General features: G+C 45.5%; 1 protein-coding gene across 2 annotated transcripts in view; it reads left to right on the top strand.

Moving 5' to 3' along the window:
- The window catches only part of COPG2 (COPI coat complex subunit gamma 2), a 156,760-nt gene that overhangs the window by 60,538 nt on the left and 78,643 nt on the right, over positions 1 to 17,579 (top strand). For both annotated transcript variants that reach the window (XR_010179341.1, XM_063926754.1), the window contains exons 7-11: positions 949 to 1,041; positions 1,224 to 1,310; positions 1,395 to 1,552; positions 1,863 to 1,996; positions 3,612 to 3,679. Coding sequence is in view for 1 of the 2 variants with exons in the window: in XM_063926754.1 (XP_063782824.1) it covers positions 949 to 1,041; positions 1,224 to 1,310; positions 1,395 to 1,552; positions 1,863 to 1,996; positions 3,612 to 3,679 (540 nt within the window). In the remaining variant the exon portion in view is untranslated. The remainder of the gene's footprint in view (positions 1 to 948; positions 1,042 to 1,223; positions 1,311 to 1,394; positions 1,553 to 1,862; positions 1,997 to 3,611; positions 3,680 to 17,579) is intronic.

Raw genomic sequence — 17,579 nt, 5'->3', positions numbered from 1 at the left:
GGTGTCTGTGTCCTGTTTTTATTTGGGTATTTTTTTTCCAGTAGTACTACAGGTACCAGCGGGCCCGTTTTTCTCCCGCATGCTGGTACTTGTGGTTCTCCAAGTACCAGCTTGCGGGGGAGGCTTGCTGGGACTTGTAGTACTAATGGAAAAAACAATATCTTTTTTTTGAACACAAAAAGGCTATCAGCCCCCCCATCCGCAGCCCATTGGATGGGGGGGGACAGCCTCGGGCTTCACCCCTGGCCCTTGGGTGGCTGGGGGGGGGGGACCCCTTGATTGAAGGGGTCCCCACTCCCCCAGGGTACCCCGGCCAGGGGTGACTAGTTGGATATTTAATGCCACGGCCGCAGGGCACGGCATAAAAGTGACCCCCGGCTGTGGCATTATCTGTCCAGCTAGTGGAGCCCGATGCTGGTGTTAAAAATACGGGGGACCCCTACTCGTTTTGTCCCCCGTATTTTTGGCACCAGCATCAGGCGCAGAGCCCGGTGCTGGTTTTAAAAATACGGGGGATCCCCTGTCAATTTTTTCCCCGCATTTTTAGAACCAGGACCAGCTCGATGAGCCCGAGGCTGGTTATGCTTTGGAGGGGGGACCCCACGCCATTTTTTTTTCTGATTTTACCGTTCCTAGCTATTGGGCAGGAAGGCGAATTCAGCACGCCCACTGCTCGCCGATTGGCCGGAATCCGCCTGCGGGAGGGGCGAATCAGTTTCACATTGAATATAGTGAAACCAGGGTCCCGGCGACAGGGCTGCGGCTGGCGATAGCGGGCGAATCACACAGAGGCGGATCTAATGCCGCGATTCGCCCGCTATTGCATATACCCCATAGTATTATAATGTACAGCTTGGGTTTTGGTAATTTCCAAATTGTTTTGCTACCGTGTGTTGTTAATTATCACAAGAATACAAAAAAAATAGAACTCCCATGTTTGTTTCACAGGCCACCATGTTGCAGGCTATTGAGAGGTACATGAAGCAAGCTATAGTGGATAAAGTTCCTAGCGTCTCCAGTTCTGCATTGGTGTCTTCCTTGGTATGTATCTGCATTAAAGCTGCATATTCATACGTACATTATTTACTTCCATGGAGCAAGTGTGTGGACTTCTCCATGAGGACAGAGCAAAATGTGTAAGTTATGTAAATGAATAGTGCTTAATGTATGCATAAGCACAATATTTTCCTGATACGTTATTGCCATGTCTCCTTTTTTTCTAGCATATGATGAAAATAAGCTATGATGTTGTGAAACGATGGATCAATGAAGCTCAGGAAGCTGCTTCTAGTGACAACATCATGGTTCAGGTATTATGTAAATTATTATTTTTAATGTGAAGACTGAAACAGATTATATATGAATGGTAGATAATACATATGTCTCTTTGGTAGTACCATGCACTGGGACTCCTCTACTACTTACGGAAGAATGACCGACTTGCCGTTGCAAAGATGATAAATAAATTTACTAAGTCTGGACTCAAATCCCCTTTCGCATACTGCATGTTAATACGAATTGCTAGCCGTTTGCTTGAAGAGTCCGATAACGGGTAAGAAATTTATTTATTCCCTTTAACCCTTTTAAACTACTCTGTGTGGATAATATTATAGTTCCATGATACTAAAGTGGAGTTGTGTAAGTTCATGAAAATTGACAAGCACAGGGAAGGGAAACTCCAGACTGCTCACACTAAAATTGAATGTAATTATTAAAAATAAATGTGTGCTGTATTTGCAGGGATGTTTCGATATTAAAATATATAACCATCTTAGAAATGATGCGAAAATAGGAATATGCTACATAAACATTTATTTGTGAGAAGCTTCTTTGTAAGGAAATGGATATGTTTCTTTCTGTAGACACAACAGTCCCTTGTTTGATTTTATTGAGAGTTGCCTCCGAAACAAACATGAAATGGTGATATATGAAGCGGCTTCAGCAATTATCCACCTTCCCAACTGTACAGCGAGGGAGCTGGCCCCAGCTGTATCAGGTATGAAATCAGTGCCCTGCTTTATAGAGGTCTGTCTTTACTCATACGTTGTGTTGAATACATATGTTTTGTTTTTAAAATTTAGACTATAGGATAAAATTTATGCTTGTAGCATTCCTTTTTTGGTACATTTCATGACTTTTGTCATACTTCTATTATATTATGGACAAAACTAAACCTGAAAGTAGGAATCTGAAACCAAGCAAAATCTTACCTGACACTGGAACGGGGCAGAATTGGGTAGTATTCAGACCTATGGACCCATTTTATTAAAAATCATTAGGTGTTCAATATCATAAGAATGGCATTCCATCAATATCCAAAGGGAAAAGCTTAGTACAGTCCAAGACTCTATCTAAATTAGAAGAGTTGGAGGCTTTGCTCAGCAGTGCAAATCTTAATGAGGGGTGGCCATTTGCCTAGTTACTTCAAATCAGAAAGGCAAAGGGTTTGTACTCCGGACTGTTCCCTGTCAGAAAATACTCAGGAGCTTTTCAAAACATTCTTGGCCTGAAGAGATTCAAAACATTTTTCAGTGCAAGACATTTTTGCTTGAAATCAGTGAATTCAATCATCACGGCCATGTGCAAAAGAAATGTCCTTCCATCTATAGATTGCATAGATATTTACTATACTTTAGCACAGGAAGTAGATAATGAGACAACAATTTTAATTCATTTGTTTGCCATTTCGGCTTCCAAGAACCATTTCCTAAAAGTTTAGCAAATGTTTGGTGGCGGAATTCAGTAACCAAGGTGTCAAGACTGTCCCTACAGTATTTGGTCAACCTCCAGCTGATAGGATGATTGGAACTTAGAGTCTGTGCCAACAAAACGCAAGCAATAACTCTTTTACTAATGCCTGCAGATGTGTCCACATACACCTATCTACAAATCGTGCCAAATATACCTGTTTAGCAGGCCACATACTTTGCAATTTAGCTGTGACAAAACACTAATCCTTAGTATAAAACAAAGACACAAAATTGAGGAAAAAGTATACAATCTAGGGTAAAAGGCAAAGGATTGGTTCGATACGAATGACTCGTGCCATACATTGTTATGCTTAATCTGCAACTTTATACTAATTCCTTTGCTACAAAGACACTGAATACCTAGTCTATAAGCCAGGCCTGGCCAACCTGTGGCTCTCCAGATGTAGTGAAACTACACATCCCAGCATGCCTTGCCACAGTTTTAGCATTCCCTAACAGCAAAACTGTGGCAAGGCATGATGGGACTTGTAGTTTTACAACAGCTGGAGAGCCACAGGTTGGCCAGGCCTGCTATAAGCAAATGAAGATGCTAAATTAAGGAAAAAGTATGCAGTCTTTGTAAAAAGACAAAACAGGTCTGATACAAGTGGCCTGCCCCATGCATCACTACGCTTTTCTGCTACTTAATACTAATTCCTAGTAGCAAGTCCCGACACTTTTTATGAAAAATCATACTTGCTCGAGGGGGGGTGGGGTTTGGGGGTTTCATTTTTAATTTCCCACCCTAAATTGAATTCCCCTGTATGAATGTAATAAATAAGAATACAACAGTATAGGTAGTGTATTTCTTATTAATCCTCTTGATGTTTTGTTGTCTTCTGTCATCCTTTATTTTCAGTTTTCTACAGTTGTTCTGCAGCTCCCCAAAACCTGCTTTAAGATATGCTGCTGTACGGACTCTCAACAAGGTAGGCTTCACATTCCAATTATGTATGAGTTATCAAATGCAATTTCAACAATTGTGTAAAAATGACTGATTATAAACAGGGGTTGCTACCACTGACTATTAAATACATATAGTGTAGTTGGAAAAGAGGAGAAGAATTATCTTGCATTGTGCGCAAAAAGAGACTAAAACATTTCATTTATTTTAAGCTATAAACATATTAAAAAGAGTAAATTAAAATGGATAGCTATCAGAAAATGCATATGAAGTATTAAAAGTGATTTAAAATTGCTATGGACTATATTTCTGTTTCATCCACTAGGGGACACTGGAGTCCTATACAGTAGGGGTGTGAAGCTTGCAACCGGAGGTGTGGCACAATATAAAATTAGCATTGTCTGCACAGCCGGCTCCTCCCCCTTCACATCCCTCCTCCCTCAGTTTGAAAAATTGTGCTGGAGGTGCAGCACATGGAGCACTGAGCTCCTGACTAAAACTAATACATAGGGTGGCTGCGTCAACCTAACTAAAAGGGTGACAAGGCTACATATCATCGGAGAGACAAAGTTCCCTATTCAAGGAGAAAGATTTTTTTTTGATATATATATATATATATATATATATATATATATATATATATATATATATATATATATATATACTGCTCCTTGAAGAAATAATACTAAATGGATGCTGCGTCCACCTGAAGAAACGGAAGACAAAGCTAACATGGTTTTTGAGAGACAAAGATCCCTTTTGAAGGGACCTGCACCTCTCTCCAGGAGATCCTCTCAGCAGCCCGGCTCTGTAAGTACTGGTTGTACGGAAGCCTTTATAGACAGTGGAGTCAGAGATAGAATCGCCTGCTATTACCCATATCACTGTAGCGCTTATTCACAGCGGGCCGCGCCAGCAATCCCAATATCAGCCGTAGCTGTGGCTGGAAAAGCAAGTGGCCGCAGCAGGGAGCGCATGGGGTAGCGCCGCTCCACAGAGCGACCAGATCTGAAAGCGGGGAGCGCGGGCGGCGGCCAGAATGGAGTGCGCGGCTGAGAGCGGGACAGGTAAGAACGCTCCATAGACAACGAGGCAGCACTGCGCTATTAGAAGTCAGCGCCGCATAAGAGCGGGAGGCTGCACGATGCACAGCAAAGGTCCCAGCGTTTTGACAGGGCTGGGGGGGTGGGCTTCTCTCGGTCCTGTGGCTACCTACCAGAACGGTATAAAACTACTTGTGGAATTTCAGGCGCCAAACTGAAATAGAGGGGGGTATATTCCTCCCCTCACGGAGACAGCCAGTTAGTCAGGGGAAGGGAGTCTTTCTTTAGATGGGAGCTCCCTCTACTGGTAAAAATTGGTAATAGATTTCTAAAAAGCTGCAATGGATCTCCTGTACTTTCATTATTACAATTTGTATTTATATTTTCAAGGGATTTCGGTGATAACGATCCTGACGAAAATTAAAGGAAGCAACGGACAACCCCAACATATCAGTGAATTTCAGTTGGGTGTGCAGGAATTGCAATAAGGCTGGTGTTTTATATATGATTTATTTTTAATTTATTTTTTAATATATTACAGATAATCCAGCCAGGTGACTCCAAATATGTAGAGCTGATGTGGCTCAGCACATTACTAAAGAGACATCCATAGGCAGGGGCCCGGGTTCAAGTCCCACCCGGGATAAAATGACCTTTGCTTCCGTCATCTATCAGTCTTTCTCTTCCTAGCTTAACGGGTGAAAGCGCTGCTTAGTAGTTTCATACGGGGTTTATTCAACATGTCTAAGACACCAACAAGGACCTCCAAGACCTATTATGTTTGCACGAAATGTAACAAACAGCACACGGGTTGGCAGCTCCGGGGTGTGCGACTCCTGCTTAGACAAGGATGCTCCGCCTGGGTGCAGTGCTTCGTCTCGGTCATAGGAAGATAACCTTGCAGATAGAATCTCCAAGGAGAGGGCGGAATCACGCAAGCAGCAATCGGAATGGGCTGCGGGATTCTCAGAGACGATGGAGAACTCCGTACCAGAGAGATTTTCTCAACAGGTTAACACCGCCCGCACAGGCAGAAACAAATGTGCGCGGGGCAGCTAAAATACCTCTTCCTATTGTACCAGAGGAGGAGGAGGAGGGTCTTATTATTGATACAGATTGAATTCAACCTAGACGTCGATTCCCAGGGGTACAAACTGTATTTTCAACAGAGGCCTCACAGTTGGTTTTTTTAACAACGGGATTGCCTCGGTGCCCTCAGAAAGCAAAAGCACTACTGACCACAATTAAACAATTACTATGGTCCGAGGTCATTATTCCAGTTCCCACCTTTCAGAGAGGAACGGGTTTCTATTCCAATCTTTTTGTCGTGCCAAAGCCAGACAGGACGGTCAGACCGATACTCAATTTAAAAGTTTTAAACCAGTTTCTAAGGGTCTACAAATTTAAGATGGAATCAATCCAGTCGGTCATTGTAGGCTTAGAACAAGGCGAGTTCATGGTATCCATGGACATATAGAATGCATATCCCAATCGGGACTCCTCACTAGGCTTACTTAAGGTTCGCACTGGTGATGGATCACTACCAATTCAGGGCCTTGCCGTTTGGTCTATCGTCAGCCCCAGGAATCTTTACGAAGATCATGGCAATCATGTTTGCAGGATTGAGACTGTTGGGGGTCACGATTATACCTTATCTAGACAATCTACTGATCAAAGCAATCATCTCAGGAAGAGCTGATCAATCATGTTCAGACATTTCATCAATTTTTCATTCAACATGGGTGGATTGTCAATTTCCAGAAATCCAACCTCATGCCAACTCAACGGATTCAATTCCTTGGTCTCATCTTGGACACGGTACAATTGGGAGTATTCCTACCAGAGAACAAGATCCGGGACCTACAGTGATTGGTGGCTCAGGTACTGAGTACACATACGGTTTCTCTACACCTCAGTGTGCAACTTCTCAGGAAGATGGTGGCGTCGTTTGAAGCTCTCCAGTAAGACAGACTTCATTCTCGACCATTCCAGATGAACTTCATTGCGCAGGGAACAGGTTCGCACTGGCTTCTACATCGAAGAATCCGACTTCCACTGCGCGTACGAACCTCTTTAATTTGGTGGTCGTTGCACAGGAATCTCGCAGCAGGCACGAGATTCGGCATTTGGGATTGGAGGATCCTGACAACGGACGCCAGTCTTAGAGGTTGGGGTGCCGTCTTAGAGGAACATCAATTTCAGGGCAGATGGAAGTTGCTGCTGAGCAACCTACCTATTAACATTCTCGACCTAAGAGCAGCTTACTTTGCGCTTCTCTTAGCCGAAGACCTAGTCATGGGTCAACACTTAAAGATACAATCGGACAATGTCACGACGGTGGCTTACATAAACCGTTGAGGAACAAAGAGCAGGATGGCGTTAAAGGAAGCCACAAAGATCTTGTGGGCAGAAGGGCAAATCATCATCTTCTCGGCAGTGTTCGTTCCAGGTGTGGAAAACTGGAAAGCAGATTATCTCAGTCGCCAGGACATGCATCCGGGAGAGTGGTTCCTACATGCACGGATTTTCGACGTGGTGGTGAGGAGATGGGGTCTACCTCAAGTGGACATAATGGCGTCTCTGCAAAACCATCAGCTGCCCAGATATGTGTCCAGAGCAAGAGATCCTGCAGTAGAAGGAGTGGACGCATTGACACCTCCTTGGTGTTACAGGAGGGTTTACATTTCTCTACCTTTCCCCCTCATACCCAGGGTTCTGAAACGGTTAAAACGAGAACAAGTGTGGGCGATTCTAATCGCTCCAGATCGGCCCCGCAGGAGTTGGTACTCAGACCTGCAAGGGTTACTAGCGGAAGATCCTTGGCAGTTACCTCAGAGAGAGGACCTGCTATCTCAGGGGCCGTTCCACAAACCTGAACAGGTTGCGTTTAACGGCGTGGCTATTGAAACCCGGATCTTAAGAAGCCGAGGGATACTAAGAACGGCCATTCCTGCGATGATTGCCGCTAGGAAGCCGGTCACAGCCATGTACTACAGAATTTGGAAGAGGTACATGGACTGATGTCAAGAACGTGGGTGAAATTCAACGAACTTCCAGACTTCTACTCTTCCTTCAGGCTGGTCTAGATGTAGGCCTGAGGCTGGGCTCTCTGAGGGTTCAAACTTCGGCTCTCTCCATCATATTCAACAGCGGTTAGCATCCTTGCCAGAGGTTCAAACCTTTTTACAGGGGGTTCTGAGGATTCAACCCCCTTTTCGTCCTCCTACTGCACCATGGGACTTAAATTTGGTGTTGGACTTTTTGAGATCACCAACTTTTGAGCCGTTGGCAAGAATTGATCTGAAATATCTCTCTTGGAAGGTCACATTATTGCTTGCCTTGGCTTCGGCCAGGCGGGTTTCTGAGTTGGGAGCCTTATCGTGTAAGAGCCCTTTTTAATTTCATGATGATAGGGCAGAACTCTGTACAAGAGCAGATTTCCTTCCTAAGGTTGTTTCGGGGTTTCATGTAAACCAGCCAATTGTGGTCCCATCTTTCCAGGATCTCGCAGATGGGGACGTGTCTTTGGATGTTGTCCGAGCTTTAAGGCTATATGTACAAGTTACGTCGTCCTTCAGAAAGTCGGACCATTTGTTTGTTCTTTATGATTGGCCTAAGAAGGGTTGGCCAGCTTCTACGCAGTCTTTATCTAGATGGATTAGACTGGCCATTCGGCAAGCTTATATTTCCTGTGGCAAACAGGTTCCTGTTCAGACGGGTGCTCATACCACCCGTTCAGTGGGTGCCTCATGGGCGGCTGCCAGAGGTGCTTCCACTACTCAACTTTGCAGAGCGGCGACGTGGTCCTCAGCCCACACGTTCGCAAAATTTTACAAGTTTGATACCTTTGCGTCTGGTGACTCTAAGTTCGGATGTTTAGTTTTGCAGGCCACCGACAGCACTCCCTCGCTGGGGGATAACTTTGGGACGTCCCCTACTATATAGGACTCCAGGGTCCCCTAGTGGGTGAAAGAGAAAAGAGGATTTCTCTATCGTCCTAGTGGATGCTGGGGTTCCTGAAAGGACCATGGGGAATAGCGGCTCCGCAGGAGACAGGGCACAAAAAGTAAAGCTTTTCCAGATCAGGTGGTGTGCACTGGCTCCTCCCCCTATGACCCTCCTCCAGACTCCAGTTAGATTTTTGTGCCCGGCCGAGAAGGGTGCAATCTAGGTGGCTCTCCTAAAGAGCTGCTTAGAAAAAGTTTAGCTAGGTTTTTTATTTTACAGTGATTCCTGCTGGCAACAGGATCACTGCAGCGAGGGACTGAGGGGAGAAGGAGTCAACTCACCTGCGTGCAGGATGGATTGGCTTCTTGGCTACTGGACATCAAGCTCCAGAGGGACGATCACAGGTACAGCCTGGATGGTCACCGGAGCCGCGCCGCCGGCCCCCTTGCAGATGCTGAAGTCAGAAGAGGTCCAGAATCGGCGGCTGAAGACTCCTGCAGTCTTCTAAAGGTAGCGCACAGCACTGCAGCTGTGCGCCATTTTCCTCTCAGCACACTTCACACGCGGTCACTGAGGGTGCAGGGCGCTGGGGGGGGGCGCCCTGGGAGGCAAATGTAACCTATATAAAGGCTAAAAATACCTCACATATAGCCCCTAGAGGCTATATGGAGATATTTAACCCCTGCCTGATTTCTCTAAATAGCGGGAGACGAGCCCGCCAGAAAAGGGGCGGGGCCTATCTCCTCAGCACACGGCGCCATTTCCTCTCACAGCTCCGCTGGTCAGGACGGCTCCCAAGTCTCTCCCCTGCACTGCACTACAGAAACAGGGTAAAACAGAGAGGGGGGGGCAAATTTATGGCGATATTTTGATATAACAAAGCAGCTATAAGGGAGCACTTATTATAAGGCTATCCCTGATATATATATAGCGCTTTTGGTGTGTGCTGGCAAACTCTCCCTCTGTCTCCCCAAAGGGCTAGTGGGTCCTGTCTTCGTTAGGAGCATTCCCTGTGTGTCTGCTGTGTGTCGGTACGTGTGTGTCGACATGTATGAGGACGATATTGGTGTGGAGGCGGAGCAATTGCCAAATATGAGGATGTCACCCCCTAGGGAGTCGACACCAGAATGGATGCCTTTATTTATGGAACTACGGGATAGTGTCAACACGCTAAAGCAGTCGTTTGACGACATGAGGCGGCCGGACAATCAATTAGTGCCTGTCCAGGCGACTCAAACACCGTCAGGGGCTGTGAAACGCCCTTTGCCTCAGTCGGTCGACACAGACCCAGACACAGGCACTGACTCCAGTGGTGACGGTGACGAATCAACCGTATTTTCCAGTAGGGCCACACGTTATATGATTTTGGCAATGAAGGAGGCGTTACATTTAGCTGATACTACAGGTACCACTAAACAGGGTATTATGTGGGGTGTGAAAAAACTACCTATAGTTTTTCCTGAATCAGAAGAATTAAATGACGTGTGTAATGAAGCGTGGGTTGCCCCTGATAAAAAGCTGATAATTTCAAAGAAATTATTGGCATTATACCCTTTCCCGCCAGAGGTTAGGGAGCGCTGGGAAACACCTCCTAGGGTGGACAAGGCGCTAACACGCTTATCTAAACAAGTGGCGTTACCCTCTCCTGAGACGGCCGCACTTAAAGATCCATCAGATAGGAGGATGGAAAATATCCAAAAAAGTATATACACACATGCAGGTGTTATACTGCGACCAGCTGTAGCGACTGCCTGGATGTGCAGTGCTGGGGTAGTTTGGTCAGAGTCCCTGATTGAAAATATTGATACCCTGGACAGGGACAATATTTTACTGTCGTTAGAACAAATAAAGGATGCATTTCTTTATATGCGTGATGCACAGAGGGATATCTGCACACTGGCATCACGGGTAAGTGCTATGTCCATTTCGGCCAGAAGAGCTTTATGGACGCGACAGTGGACAGGCGATGCGGATTCAAAACGGCATATGGAAGTTTTGCCGTATAAAGGGGAGGAGTTATTTGGAGTCGGTCTATCAGATTTGGTGGCCACGGCTACAGCCGGGAAATCCACCTTTCTACCTCAAGTCACTCCCCAACATAAAAAGGCACCGACTTTTCAACCGCAGCCCTTTCGTTCCTTTAAAAATAAGAGAGCAAAGGGCTATTCATATCTGCCACGAGGCAGAGGTCGAGGGAAGAGACAGCAACACGCAGCTCCTTCCCAGGAACAGAAGCCCTCCCCGGCTTCTACAAAAGCCTCAGCATGACGCTGGGGCTTCTCAAGCGGACTCGGGGACGGTGGGCGGTCGTCTCAAAAATTACAGCGCGCAGTGGGCTCACTCGCAGGTAGATCCCTGGATCCTGCAGATAATATCTCAAGGGTACAGGTTGGAATTAGAGACAGATCCACCTCGCCGTTTCCTGAAGTCTGCTTTACCAACGTCCCCCTCCGAAAGGGAGACGGTTTTGGAAGCCATTCACAAGCTGTACTCTCAGCAGGTGATAGTCAAGGTACCTCTTCTACAACAAGGGAAGGGGTATTATTCCACTCTTTTTGTGGTACCGAAGCCGGATGGCTCGGTAAGGCCTATTCTAAATCTGAAGTCCTTGAACCTGTACATAAAGAAGTTCAAGTTCAAGATGGAGTCACTCAGAGCAGTGATAGCGAACCTGGAAGAGGGGGACTTTATGGTATCCTTGGACATCAAGGATGCGTATCTCCACGTTCCAATTTACCCCTCACACCAGGGGTACCTCAGGTTCGTTGTACAAAACTGTCACTATCAGTTTCAGACGCTGCCGTTCGGATTGTCCACGGCACCTCGGATCTTTACAAAGGTAATGGCTGAGATGATGATTCTTCTTCGAAGAAAAGGCATATTAATTATCCCATACTTGGACGATCTCCTAATAAGGGCAAGGTCCAGAGAACAGCTAGAGATGGGATTAGCACTGTCTCAAGAAGTGCTAAAACAGCACGGGTGGATTCTGAATATTCCAAAATCCCAGTTAATGCCGACAACTCGGCTGCTGTTCCTAGGGATGATTCTGGACACGGTTCAGAAAAAGGTTTTTCTCCCGGAGGAAAAAGCCAAGGAGTTATCCGAGCTTGTCAGGAACCTCCTAAAACCAGGAAAGGTGTCTGTACATCAATGCACAAGAGTCCTGGGAAAAATGGTGGCTTCTTACGAAGCAATTCCATTCGGCAGATTCCACGCAAGAATTTTCCAAAGGGATCTGTTGGACAAATGGTCAGGGTCGCATCTTCAGATGCACCTACGGATAACCCTGTCTCCAAGGACAAGGGTGTCTCTTCTGTGGTGGTTGCAGAGTCCTCATCTATTGGAGGGCCGCAGATTCGGCATACAGGATTGGATCCTGGTGACCACGGACGCCAGCCTGAGAGGCTGGGGAGCAGTCACACAAGGAAGAAACTTCCAGGGAGTATGGACGAGTCTGGAAACGTCTCTTCACATAAACATTCTGGAACTAAGAGCAATATACAATGCTCTAAGCCAGGCAGAACCTCTGCTTCAGGGAAAACCGGTGTTGATCCAGTCGGACAACATCACGGCAGTCGCCCATGTGAACAGACAGGGCGGCACAAGAAGCAGGAGTGCAATGGCAGAAGCTGCAAGGATTCTTCGCTGGGCAGAGAATCATGTGATAGCACTGTCAGCAGTGTTCATCCCGGGAGTGGACAACTGGGAAGCAGACTTCCTCAGCAGACACGATCTTCACCCGGGAGAGTGGGGACTTCATCCGGAAGTCTTCCACATGCTGGTAACCCGTTGGGAAAGACCAATGGTGGACATGATGGCGTCTCGCCTCAACAAAAAACTGGACAGGTATTGCGCCAGGTCAAGAGATCCGCAGGCAATAGCTGTGGACGCGCTGGTAACGCCTTGGGTGTACCAGTCGGTGTATGTGTTTCCTCCTCTGCCTCTCATACCAAAAGTATTGAGAATTATACGGCAAAGAGGCGTAAGAACGATACTAGTGGTTCCGGATTGGCCAAGAAGGACTTGGTACCCGGAACTTCAAGAGATGATCACGGAAGATCCGTGGCCTCTACCTCTAAGGAGGGACTTGCTTCAGCAGGGTCCCTGTCTGTTTCAAGACTTACCGCGGCTGCGTTTGACGGCATGGCGGTTGAACGCCGGATCCTAAAGGAAAAAGGCATGCCGGAAGAAGTCATTCCTACTTTGATTAAAGCAAGGAAGGAAGTAACCGTGCAACATTATCACCGAATTTGGCGAAAATATGTTGCGTGGTGCGAAGATCGGAGTGCTCCGACGGAGGAATTTCAACTGGGTCGATTCCTACATTTCCTGCAATCAGGATTGTCTATGGGTCTCAAATTGGGATCTATTAAGGTTCAAATTTCGGCCCTGTCGATTTTCTTTCAAAAAGAATTGGCTTCAGTCCCTGAAGTCCAGACCTTTGTTAAGGGAGTGCTGCATATACAGCCTCCTGTGGTGCCTCCAGTGGCACCGTGGGATCTCAATGTGGTTTTGGACTTTCTAAAATCTCATTGGTTTGAACCACTAAAAAAGGTGGATTTGAAATATCTCACTTGGAAAGTGACCATGCTTCTAGCCCTGGCTTCTGCCAGGAGAGTATCAGAATTGGCAGCTTTATCTTACAAAAGCCCATATCTGATTTTCCATTCGGACAGGGCAGAACTGCGGACTCGTCCGCATTTTCTCCCTAAGGTGGTGTCAGCATTTCATCTGAACCAGCCTATTGTAGTGCCTGCGGCTACAAGTGACTTGGAGGACTCCAAGTTACTGGACGTTGTCAGCATTAAAAATATATATTGCAAGGACAGCTGGAGTCAGAAAATCTGACTCGTTGTTTATATTGTATGCACCCAACAAGATGGGTGCTCCTGCGTCTAAGCAGACGATTGCTCGTTGGATCTGTAGCACAATCCAACTTGCACATTCTGTGGCAGGCCTGCCACAGCCTAAATCTGTAAAGGCCCACTCCACAAGGAAGGTGGGCTCATCTTGGGCGGCTGCCCGAGGGGTCTCGGCATTACAACTTTGCCGAGCAGCTACGTGGTCAGGGGAGAACACGTTTGTAAAATTTTACAAATTTGATACTCTGGCTAAGGAGGACCTGGAGTTCTCTCATTCGGTGCTGCAGAGTCATCCGCACTCTCCCGCCCGTTTGGGAGCTTTGGTATAATCCCCATGGTCCTTTCAGGAACCCCAGCATCCACTAGGACGATAGAGAAAATAAGATTTTACTTACCGATAAATCTATTTCTCGGAGTCCGTAGTGGATGCTGGGCGCCCATCCCAAGTGCGGATTATCTGCATAAATTGTACATAGTTATTGTTAACTAATTCGGGTTATTGTTGAAGGAAGCCATCTTTCAGAGGCTCCGCTGTTATCATACTGTTAACTGGGTTTAGATCACAGGTTGTACGGTGTGATTGGTGTGGCTGGTATGAGTCTTACCCGGGATTCAAAATCCTCCCTTATTGTGTACGCTCGTCCGGGCACAGTACCTAACTGGAGTCTGGAGGAGGGTCATAGGGGGAGGAGCCAGTGCACACCACCTGATCTGGAAAAGCTTTACTTTTTGTGCCCTGTCTCCTGCGGAGCCGCTATTCCCCATGGTCCTTTCAGGAAGCCCAGCATCCACTACGGACTCCGAGAAATAGATTTATCGGTAAGTAAAATCTTATTTTTGGTACTTACCGGTAAATCCATTTCTCTGAATCCTCTAGGGGACACTGGACGCCCGCCTCGGTGCTGTCTGTCTGCTGTGTTCATAGTTCTTGTTCAAACAGTTCGTACAAACAGCGTTCATTTTTCGGTTAAAGAAGGTTCTTGGTTGCTGTTTGATATGTTGTACAGTTCGGTTCCTCGCCATGTTCTATACTATCATGTCCTATTCTCTCAGTCAAATTTTCCAAACTGAGGGAGGAGGGATGTGAAGGGGGAGGAGCCGGCCTTGCAGACAATGCTAATTTTAGATTGTGCCACACCTCCGGTTGCAAGCTTCACACCCCTACTGTATAGGACTCCAGTGTCCCCTAGAGGATTCAGAGAAATGGATTTACCGATAAGTACCAAAATCCACTTATCTGCTCCTGTGTTCCTTTTTAAATAAAGATCATAATTTGATCAGAATGCGGTATCCTATGTTTCTTTAGTTACAATTGGATCTACTGTAATTACATTCAGCAATGTTAACACCTGACCACCAATTACCAATTTAAAAAGTTTACCCATTATTAAGTGGGGTATGTGGAGACTTTGGATGAGAATATATTTGAATAAAATGTGCAGTATGTTATACCTCTGAGAATGTAAGGTCTAAGACATTACTTTTATGGCCCTAGAAACCATCATTAATCAGTTAACCACATTGTGTCAATTCAACTGCATACCCACTAAAATAGGATTCAACAATATTCTAAGTAAATATAATGCTACTTGGTAGTGATAAGGAGATTCCCTATTGGCTAAATGTAATTAGAATAAATTTGTAAAATTGTGAGCTTCTCCACCTCTGTACCCAATTGACGGCTTGGGACTTGGTTTTGATAAATGCCAGATGGAGAAAGATGCTTGTGTCATTGTCCATTTTCATTGTCATCCCTGCAGCTGGTGATGCATGGGTTTGGCCATGATCAGCACCGCCTTTTGCCTGTAATCCTTTATGGTGGGTCCTTTCACTGCAGCAAATAGTAACCAGGATCCTGTGCTTCCTGCGGTCATTTATCCTGGATCAACTATTGGGGGAGCTCATGCAGCTCTCCATATGCCCAATTTCCTGATGGACCATAATTGGATTTGATAACACTGTTTGAACACATTTGTGATGTATGTGTGTACTTTGGGGAAGCGTCCATTGACGTGTCTCACTGTGGCTACAATTTCGGCCTCAACAGTTTGGGAATGTTGTGCACTGTGGCTTCATATTTGGAAGGTTAATACAGAGTCCGAGATAACTTTAGAGCCGTTTCTTGTAACTTGAGAGGCCGGTTTGGTCCCAAACTGGGTAAAATTATTTCTCAGGCTACAGGGAAAGGTATATTGTCCCTTTCATTTTCCCTAGAGCCAAAATCAAACTTAAATGGGTCAGTTATCTGTTCCATGGGGAGGTCTTCAGAAAAGTAAACAAGCAGTATGTGTGAGGGCAGATTGCTCACCTGGGTACTTATGTGGTGTGGGTACATTTGCTTTTGTTTTGAGACCAGTGATTTGATTGAACCATAGATTACTTGAGTTCTCCACCCAGGCACTTTTTTGTCTTCCTGCAAACAAATTAAAACACTTGTGTCCTTCATTAAGCTGTTCAGTCCCTTTGCGCAAGGGTAATTACACCAGTCCCGGGAAGTAGAAAGATTTTTTACTCATATCTCATTCTGGACACAACTGCTGCAGAAAGTGGATGTGCCTTTCAACCTATTCGGAATCCAGATTCCCTCATCGTCCAGATGAGGGATGACATTTGCCATTTTGTTCTGTTTTCAGTTTTGGGCTTTACATTTTGACTTGGCCACAGTTCCCAAATTTCATGACATTTATGGCTGCTCTTTTCAGATACACGGGGATGATTGTCTTTTCTTACCTAACCTTGTTGCAGACTCGTATACTGTATGCAACCACTGGAATCTCAAGGTTGAATTAAACATTTAAAAAATTCCAGACTCTTTCCCAGCAGATGATCTTCTGTTGGTACCCTTCTGCAGAGAGACTATATTCTTTCATTGCGAGAACTGAAAAAATCCCTGTTGCTCAGAAGCAGTTGTCAATATGCCTAGTTTTATTCAAGAGCATTCCAGATCGAACGGTTATCATATAGAATAAGTCTCATCAGCTCTTGAGTATTTGTTTTAGAGTTTCTTCTCTCTGTCTACTGGTGACTGAGAGGCAAAAAAGTCAACAGAAGTTGCCCGTTCTCCATCTGTTACTTAAAAATAATGATGGTTGACAACAGCCTTTCAAGGCTGTGGGTTTGTCACTTTTCAGTACCTGTTACAAGCTCTTTGGACTTCAGAAGTGCCAAACCTCCTGATACATGTGCTGGAGCTCAAAGCAGTTCATGTGAGGAAAGATCATCAGGATTCAATCGGTTATACGGCTGTGACTAAAAAATAACCAAGGGATAGCCAAGAGTCCCTTAGCCATGAGAGAAACCAGCAGAATCGAGCATTAGGAGAAACAAAATTTTGCAACAATCAGAGTGGTTTTCATTCCCAATGGGGAAAACGTAGAAGTGGACTACCTCATCAGACAAACCCTTCACCCCAGGGAATGATGCAGTCACCTGGAGGTCTATCAACATCTGGTGGGCCAGATTCCCAACCTGATGGCATCTCTGTTGAATTACGCAGTGAAACACTTCTGTTTTGATCTGCAAACATTTCTGGCCAACACCATGTCTAGTCTACCTGTTCTCACCAATAGCAGGTCCCACAAAAGACTGTCGACCATATAGTGCCTAACTAAGGATTGTCTATTTTTTACCTGTCTGTCTATAGAAAGGTTTACATCATCTGGTGTGAAACAAAGGGCTTTCCCACCTCGTCATTCACTTGGAGATATTAATATAAGACTTGTACAGAAGGTCTTAGTATGCAGAAATACTAAACCTGCCAGTGGCCCCAGGTGTCGCCTGTCTTAAAAAAATATATTAATCTATAAAAACCCCAAAGAAGCTGTTGCTCTCTTACGTCAGTCTACCAGAGTGGTTGTTGAAGCCATGATCCTTACAACTAAGGGTTTTCTAACTATGTGGTTCAGACCAGGCTGTAGGTTTGAAAGCCTGTTTTTACCAAGAATTACCACGTGATTTGGGGGTGTGGTATAGCTCATAGACAGTTAACAGATAGACAGTCATTAGTTAGATACTATATGGACAGTCAAAAGTCAGACACAAATATTTTTTTTGTGTGTGTTTTTAAACA

Source organism: Pseudophryne corroboree, chromosome 6 (genome assembly GCF_028390025.1).
Source record: "Pseudophryne corroboree isolate aPseCor3 chromosome 6, aPseCor3.hap2, whole genome shotgun sequence".
In the NCBI taxonomy this organism is placed as follows: domain Eukaryota; kingdom Metazoa; phylum Chordata; class Amphibia; order Anura; family Myobatrachidae; genus Pseudophryne; species Pseudophryne corroboree.
This window is presented reverse-complemented; position numbering and strand designations above follow the sequence as displayed.